The 9,490-nt window shown below is 39.3% G+C and overlaps 1 protein-coding gene across 1 annotated transcript in view; it reads right to left on the bottom strand.

Moving 5' to 3' along the window:
• SLC43A1 (solute carrier family 43 member 1) overlaps positions 1-9,490 on the bottom strand; it is a 202,173-nt gene that overhangs the window by 21,977 nt on the left and 170,706 nt on the right. The window contains exon 14 of the mRNA XM_072424203.1: positions 7,977-8,100. Coding sequence (XP_072280304.1) covers positions 7,977-8,100 — 124 coding nt within the window. The remainder of the gene's footprint in view (positions 1-7,976; positions 8,101-9,490) is intronic.

Genomic DNA, 9,490 nt, shown 5'->3' with positions numbered 1-9,490 from the left:
TAAGGAAGAAATAGAAAATCAACTTCTAGCACAGATAGAAAAAGCAGTAAAATGTGGAAGTGTTTTAATCATGGGAGATTTCAACTACCCTGACATTGACTGGAGTAATCGCACTACAGGAACAGCAAAAGGGGGGGAATTTGTGAATTTAATACAAGATAATTTTATGGATACAAGATACAGTTTATAGAAGGCCCAACTAGAAATGATACTCTGCTGGACCTAGTTCTTTCTAACAATGTAGAGCTTATAAAAAATGTGCAAACAAATGTGCATATAAAAGAGAATCTGGGTAGCAGGGACCGTAATATGATTTCATTTAATGTAAGTTGTAAACAGGAAGCAAAAACAGGAAAGATAAAAACATTTAATATTAAGAGAGCAAATTTTCCATTATTAGGGCGGCTCTCTATGACGTGGACTGGGAGACAATATTGTCCTCAAAGAACACAGAACAGAAATGGGAATGTTTCAAGTCTGTTCTACAAAAGCACAATGAAAAATATATTCCAATGGGTAATAGGTTTAAGAGGCTAAAATTAAAACCTATATGGCTCACAGCTGATGTAAAAAAGCCATAAGGAACAAGAAAAGGCCATTCAAAAATAACAAAAATGAAGGATCACCTTCATCATTTGAAAACTATAAAGAAAATAACAAAAAAACGTAAAAAGGAGATAAAATGTAAAAAAAAAAATTCAAAATGAAAGACAGATTGCAAAGGAAATTAAGGCAAACCCTACATTTTTTAAAAATATATTATTAGCAAAAAAATCAGATCTGAGCATGTAGGCCCCTTTAAGGATGTCACTGGGTTGGTAACTGGGGATAAAGACAAGGGAGATTTACTAAACGCTTTTTTTTAGCTCTGTGTACTCAAAAGAAAATGGCAGAGCTCAAGTCCAAATTCATAATAGCAACGTCACTGCCTTAAATGAGTCACAATGGCTCAGAGTTGAGTCAGAAATGAGTCACAATGACTCAGAATATGATTTGGAAAAATTAAGGTTGACAAAGCACCAGGACCTGATGGTTTAGATCCACGTGTCCTCAAAGAGCTGAGCTAGGGTATTTAAAAGCCATTATTCTAATTTTGAGAGACTCTTTAGTCACTGGCAAGGTACTTTTGGATTGGTATAAGGCCAATGTGGTCCCTATATTCAAAAAGGGAGCAAAGTCATTACCAGGTAATTACAGACCAGTTAGTTTAGTGTCCATAGTTGGAAAGGTCCTAGAGAGTTTGATAAAGAATTACATGGAGGAGTTTCTGCTAGAAAATATTATTATACGTGATAGTCAGCATGGCTTTAAGAAAGACAGAAGTTGTCAAACAAATTTACTCTCTTTTTATGAGGAAGTAAGTAAACAGGTAGATAGTGGAGTAGCAGTAAGCATTTGACACTGTACCCCACAGACGGTTAATATGCAAGTTAGGGTCAATAGGTTTAGAAAAGTCAGTCTGTAAATGGATAGAGAACTGGCCCAAAGACCGCATCCAGAAAGTTGTAATTAATGATTCATACTCTGAATGGTCTAAGGCGGGGGTCGGCAACCTGCGGCTCCCGAGCCGCATGCGGCTCTTTGGATGGGAAGCTGCGGCTCTTTCTCTCATCCTATGTGAAACTACCGTATTTTTTGCCGTATAAGACACACTTTTTCTTCCCCAAAACTGGGGAGGAAAAGTTAGTGCGTCCTATACTTTTTATATTCATAATATCTACTAGAACCCTTGTTCGTACATATTTCTGTAAGTTACAGGTCTACCATTTAAAAAAAATTTTCATGAAAAACAGTGGATCACTTTTGGTACAGAAATCTAGACCTCAGTGTAACGCTCAGGTGGTTAATATAGATAAATGTAAATAACAACATGCATGCTTCATACTGTCTAGGGGGAATACATTTGGGGGAGTCAGAAACGGAAAAGGATCTGGAGGTTCTGGTAGATCATTGACATAATAACAGCATGCAATGCCAAGCTGCAATATCTAAAGGTAGCAAAGTACTTTCTTGTATTAAAAGAGGAAAAGACTGTTGGGATGGAGACATAATCCTACCCCTGTACAAAGCATTGGTCAGACCACATCTGGAATATTCAGTCCAATTTCGGGTACCAGTTCACAAAAAGAACATTGTGGCATTGGAGAGAGGGCAACTAAATTAATAAAAAGAATGGAGGACCTCAGCTATGAGGAGGGATTAGCTGAACTGAATCTATTCTCCCTTGAGAAGAGACATTTAAGGGGGGGTATGATCACCCTGTATAAATATATAAACGGTCCATAAAGAAAACTTTCTTCCCCATTATTCACTGTAAGATCACAAAGAACAAGAGGAAACTCTTTGCGTCTGGAGGAAAAGAAGTTTAGGCTCCGGATAAGGAAAGGATTCTTCACTGTAAGGTTTGTGAAAATGTGGAATCGGCTCCCTCAGAAAGTAGTGTCAGCAACTGCTATAGATTGGTTTAGGAAAAAGCTGGATGCTTTTTTAGAAGCACATATTATAACTGGGTATTAAAGCTTTAAAGTAAAAAATACCAGTGACTGTTGATCCAGAGAACATCCGATTGCCTCACGGAGTCAGGAAGGAATTTTTTTCTCCTGTTGAAGCAAATTGTACCAGGGTTTTTTTTCTTGCCTTCCTGAGGTTTGTAGTATGTGGGATTCCACCCACACTGGGTGGTGAGAACAGCAGCACTTGGAATATTCCTCAGCTATTGGACAATTATTTTAAATTGTCATTCTTCTGAATGTTCCGTGTGAATTCATTTATCTATTTTTTTTTTGAGGTATATGTACATTTCTCCAATACAGTCTTCACCTAGGTTTCAATTGTGCTGACACTCTTTCTCATAATGCTTCTTTCATGCTGTCCAAACAAATCTTTGAAGATGTTCCTGTTCTGTTTCCTTAAGAAGCGGAATTGACCCGTGAAACGCATCAGTATCCACAGGGGGCACCCATCTTGAGGATGACCCTAACAGGAACATCTTGTATGGTGTTTGGTTTGCATGTTTTTTTAATAAGTTTTAATTGTCAGTAATTTTATTGGTATTTAATAAAGCATAATATTTTAAAATCAGCAAAATATTTGTGAACATAAATTTATTTGGCCTCCAAAGTCCCAATTGTAAATTAAATCTTTTTTTATTTTGATGTATAAACTAACAGTCTGCCTAATCACATCTAGATTTAACTAAGGTTTTCCATCCATGTTTGATGTAAGCACTGTGATGTAAGTACTGTTTGAATGAAAGTGAGGTCAGGCTGAGCAGAGCTGCTGAAATAACTATGTTTTAATTGTCAGTAATTTTATTGGTATTTATTAAAGCATAATATTTTATAATTAGCAAATATTTGTGAACGTAAAACCATTTGGCCTCTTAAGTCCCAATTGTAAATGAAATCTTATTTGATTTTGTACAGTTAGGTCCATAAATATTTATACAGAGACAATTTTTTTTCTAATTTTGGTTCTGTACAATACCACAATTAATTTTAAATGAAACAACTCAAATGCAGTTGAACTACAGACTTTCTGCTTTAATTCAGTGGGTTGAACAAAAAGATTGCATAAAAATGTAAGGAACTAAAGTCTTTTTTAACACAATCACTTCATTTCAGGGGCTTAAAAGTAATTGGACAAATTAAAAAGCTGAAATGAAAATGTTCATTTCCAACACTTGGTTGAAAACCCTTTGCTGGCAATGACAGCCTGTAGTCTTAAACTCATGGACATTACCAGATGCTGGGTTTCCTCCTTTTTAATGCTCTGCTAGGCCTTTACTGCAGCGGCTTTCAGTTGCTGTTTGTGGGCCTTTCTGTTCTAAGTTTAGTCTTTAACAAGTGAAATGCTAAAGTTTGGGTTCGAGTTCGGTGTTCAGGCATTTATTAAAGCTTGTTGAAAGGTTGCAGGGCACTGCTGATGACACCCAAATTTATCTGTCCACCCCTGACCTGTCTCCCTCAGTCCTGGATAAGGTCTCATGCTGCCTGTCGGCCATCTCATCATGGATGTCTGACCGATTCCTGAAACTCAACCTGGATAAAACAGAACTCATCATCATCCCCCCCTCAAATTCCAAATCCCCCCCTGACATATATCTAACTGTTAACAACACTGTTATTCGGTCCTCCCCTCAGGCACGTTGTCTTGGTGTCACCTTTGACTCGGCCCTCTCATTCACCCCCCATATTCAGAACATTTCCAGGTCCTGTCACTTTCACCTACGCAACATCTCCAAAATCCGCCCCTACCTGTCCCCTGAGACCACCAAACTCCTTGTACATGCTCTTATCATTTCTCGTCTGGACTACTGTAACATCCTTCTCGCTCGTATTCCACTAACCCGACTCTCCCCTCTACAATCTATTATGAATGCTGCAGCCAGACTCATCCATCCTTCGCTCCGCTCCTCTTCCGCTACATCTCTTTGTAGTTCTGTCCATTGGCTTCCTTTTCACCTTAGAATCAAATTTAAGCTCCTGTGCTTTGCCTTCAAATCCCTACACAGTTATTGTCCCACTTACATCTCTGACATGGTTAAAAAATACTCCCCCTGCCGCTCTCTCCGCTCCTCCAATGACCTACTAATGACTTCCTCACTCATAACCTCATCACACGCACGGATACAAGACTTTTCTAGAGCTGCTCCAACTCTCTGGAATGGTCTTCCTCATCCTATTCGGCTTGCTCCTACTTTCTGCTCATTTAAAAGAGTGCTCAAAACCCATTTTTTCAAACTTGCCTACCCGGCTTCTTCTGTCATTTGAAACCATCACTACTTCCCACACTACATATCTCACATCCTTTGTGTGTGAAATTCCCCCACCTACTAGATTGTAAGCTCTTCGGGTCAGGGTCCTCTCCTCCTGTATCACTGTCTGTATTAGTCTGTCATTTGCAATCCCTATTTAATGTACAGCGCTGCGTAATATGTTGGCGCTATATAAATCCTGTTTAATAATAATAATAATAATAATAAAAGGGCAGCCAATCCACAAGCTTTTAGGCTGTGGGCACTTAAAAGCCATCACACACAAGCCTAGTAATGGCATGGCTGTAATTGGCCAGTGCATCATGTGACCCAGCCTCTATAAAAGCTGGATCACGTGTAGCACCACCCATCAGCTCTGAGTAGTGCAGGGACAGGAAGCAGACAGCTGAAGTGAGGGACAGTGTTAGGAATCTCATCTGGCTATTTGTTCTGTTGGTGACCTATAGTGAATTTTTTTGTGGGTGCTATACACCAGCTTTGCACCCCTGACAAAGAAATATAATAATTAATCTAGCTGTTAATTCTGTGGGTGACCTATAGCGATCTTTTGTGGGTGCAATGCACCATCTATGCACCCCTGACACAGAAATATAATAAATAATCTGGCTGTTAATTCTGTGGGTGACCTATAGCGATTTCTTGTGGGTGCAATGCACCATCTTTGCACCCCTGACACAGAAATATATTAATTAATCTGGCTGTTAATTCTGTGTAGGTCACCCACAGAATTAACAGCCAGATTAATTATATTTCTGTAGCAATTTTTGGTGGGTGCAATCCACCATCTTTGTACCCAACACAAAAATATATTAGTTAATCTGTCTGTTAGTTCGATGGGTGACATATTCCCATTTTGTGTGTGAGGTACACCTGCACTGCATATGTGACAGGGAAATAATATAGTTAATCCGTCTGTTAGTTTGGTGGGTGACATATTCCCATTCTTGATGTACACCTGCACTGCATACGTGACAGAGAAATTAATTTAGTTAATCCATCTGTTAGATTGGTGGGTGACATATTCCAATTATTGTTGTGAGGTACACCTGCACTGCATACCTGACAGGGAAATAAATATAGTTAATCGGTCTGTTAGGTGGGTGACATATACCCAATCTTTGTGTGAGGTACACCTGCACTGCATACGTGACAGGGAAATTAATATAGTTAATCCGTCTGTTAGTTCGGTGGGTGACCTCAAAGAATGAGGAGAGCATCAAATAAGGGACGTGGCCATGGTCGTGGTGCTGCTGTTGAAGGGAGAGGACGTGGTCGATCTTTGACAGCTACACGCCCAAATGAAACACCTTCCTCAGGTGCACGTAGGCGTCAGAACGTTCAGCATTATTTTGTAGACCGGAATACAAATTGGGCACATGACCTGAGCTTGCCCTTTACGCCTTGGAAGTGCTGGCCTGCCTGGAGGCCAGTGTATTGTGGGAACGTGTGTTTAGCATGGCGGGGGGGGGGTAATCACAGACAAGCGCAGCCGCCTGTCCACAGCCAATGTGGACAAGCTCATGTTCATTAAAATGAACCAGGCATGGATCCCACAGGACTTGTCCGTACCTTGTGCTGAATAGACAAGTATACCGGCCTCATCCAGCCATTGTTATAGTCCAGTGCACTTTCTCTTTGCATTCTCCTATTTCCCAATGTTTTTGGGTCTTCCAAAATTTATAAAAAAAAATAAATAAATAAAAAATAAAGGAAAAAAAAATAAAAAAACAACAAAAACAGTGTTGGCTACCTCCTCCACCACCACCGCTTCTACCTACACTGCCACGTCCACCGCCTCCTCAACCTCATACTCCACTTTGACCTCCGCCTCCTAGTTCAAGATTAGTATTTTTTTTATTTTTTTTCAATTCTATGTTATTTTATCTCATTTCCTTATCCACATTTGTTTTCAGGGCAATTGTCCTGCTCTTACCCCCATTTTGCTTCCTTTTGCAGCCCTCTAGCCCTTACGATGACTATTTTACAGGCATTTTAGTGGCCCCAAGTTCCGGTCCCCATAGACTTCAATGGGGTTCGGGTTCAAGGTCAAGTTCGAGTCCCGAACCTGAACTTTGAGCCGAAGTTTGGCCGAACCCGGCGAACCCAAACTTCTAGGTGTTCGATCATCCCTAGTCATTGTCCATCTGTATTATGAAACGTCTCCTAATCAATTTGACTCCATTTAGCTGGATATGAGCAGACAATATGTCTCTGAACAACTCAGAATTCATTTGGCTGCTTCTGTCATGTGTCACATCATCAATAAACACTAGTGTCCCAGTGCCACTGGCAGCCATGCACGCCCAAGCCATCCGCCATGTTTTACAGATGATGTGGTATGCTTTGGATCATAGGTTGTTCCACGCCTTCGCCATACTTTTTTCTTGCCATCATTCTGGTAAAGGTTGATCTTGGTTTCATCTGTCCAAAGAATGTTTTTCCAGAACAGTGCTGGCCTTTTTAGATGTTTTTGGGAAAAGTCCAATCTAGCCTTTCTATTCATGAGGCTTATGAGTGGCTTGCACCTTGCAGTGGATCCTCTGTATTTACTTTCATGCAGTCTTCTCTTTATGGTAGACTTGGATATCTGTATGCCTACCTCCTGGAGAGTATTGTTCACTTGGTTGGCTGTTGTGAAGGGGTTTCTCTTCACAATGGAAAATATTCTGCGATCAACCACCACTGTTGTCTTCTGTGGTCGTCCAGCTCTTTTGGCATTGCTGAGCTCACCAGTGCTTGTTTCTTTCTCATGAGGTACCAAACTGTAGATTTTGCCACTCCTAATATTGTAGCGATTTCTCGGATGGGTTTTTTCTGTTTTTACAGCTTAAGGATGGCTTGTTTCACCTGCATATAGAACTCCTTTGACCGCATGTTGCATGTTTTTATGCAATCTTTTTTTTTTCAACCCACTGAATTAAAGCTGAAAGTCTGCAGTTCAACCGCATCAGAGTTGTTTCATTTAAAATTAATTGTGGTAATGTACAGAACCAAAATTAGAAAAAAGTTGTCTCTGTCCAAATATTTATGGACCTAACTGTATATCCTGTTGTTTTAGGGATGTGGCCTGGATATGTCAAAAAGGGTGGATAACACACTATCATTGTTATTCAGAATGTCAGTTGACTAGATTTTGACAGTTGATCTATCATATGTAATCAAAGCATACATTCACACTATTATATTTGTCAAACCCTACCCAAAATCCATCCCCATTGAGGGGTCCAAGCACAACTCGGTACAGAGGCTCTTGTAGTAAAGCAAATACAGCACTGAGTAGGGATTGCAGGCCGGTGAGGGTGCCAAAATGACCTGATGGAAATCTAAAATATAAATCAAGAGACAAAGGGAGAAAGTGAATGGTTAACATTTTTCCAGATTTAACAAAATAGTTACAAAAAAAAATGTAAAAATCTAAAAAAGCATTTTGTGTTCTGTTGTTTATATCACCAGCCTTTGAGGCAAATAGATACCTCCTTGCATTCAGAGTGGTTAGGATGTAAAATACAGGAATATAAGGTCAGATTTAAATTGCTACACATGCTCCTGGAAAACCCATGGTGCCACTAAAACACACACAGATGAAGGTTTTCTAGGGTAATTATTTATTGTGACCCCTCTGTCAGTACTGGTTTCCATCTGTCATCACAAGGTGCCACTTTGTTCTGGCGTTGTCCTAGCTGCATCTATTAGATTACACAGTGTAATTTTGTCAGCTACCACAAGATAGTGGCATTACTGCAGAATGCTATTGTACTTGTAATTGTAGTTTCATGAATGTAAACTGTGTTTCCGCCATTTAATGACATACTAGTAATCTCTAAAACAAGGTAATTGGAGGACCTTTACTGATATAACATGATTACAAAAGTAAAAAATAAATCATAACAAAGTTTATTTATTAACTTTAAAAAGCATAATTTATACCGTTTTCTAAATGAGAGGTACTTTTTATGGTGGTTAGAAAGGATGTGGTATTTAGCATGCAAATTGTCAAAGCCTCTTAAATTCTGATAAAGCAGATGTTTGTGTGAAATGTGTCAGGTTGCGTCAATTCCTGTAAAGTAAGTATGCTTCATAAAAAAAATTTCTAATTGTTTATTTTAATCTATTTACAAAATGCAAAATGAGCTAACAAAAGAAAAATCTAAATCAAATAAATATTAAGTGTGCCTTTGCCTTTAAAACAGCATCAATTCCTACAGGTACGCTTGCACAAAATAAGACATTTTGTAGGATTATAGTCAGGGGTATGATTATTCAAATATACAACACAGGTGTTAATGACAATCATTCATATGTATATTTTACCAGTCATCAAGCTAGGCAAAAACAGGTGAAGAACAGCCAAACTCTTCTAACAAGGCGAGGTTTCAAGTCACAGGTCATTACAACATGGCATGACTCACAAAATAAAAGTAGGTATACTACTATACTTGGTATATGTTAGAATAAAGCATAGTTGAAGCTCAAAATACTCAGAGTAAAACATATATCAGGTATATCCAAAGTCCGTCCCGCAGGCCAATTCCGACCAGTGTTCATCGGCCTGCATCCTGTCATCAAATCAATAATATGCGTCCGTGTGTGCTCAGGGAATCCCCTATGTTTGTAGCGGGCGTGTACTGTGTGGTCAAGTGTCAGTGTGGGCTCTGTGCAGAGAACTTTCTTTAAATCTGAGTGGGCATGGTCCGTGCGGGTCCCTCACAGCAC

The sequence above is a fragment of the Pyxicephalus adspersus genome, chromosome 10, assembly GCF_032062135.1.
Source record: "Pyxicephalus adspersus chromosome 10, UCB_Pads_2.0, whole genome shotgun sequence".
Classification (NCBI taxonomy): domain Eukaryota; kingdom Metazoa; phylum Chordata; class Amphibia; order Anura; family Pyxicephalidae; genus Pyxicephalus; species Pyxicephalus adspersus.
The sequence above is the reverse complement of the archived record's forward strand: the minus strand, read 5'-3'. Positions and strand labels throughout refer to the sequence as shown.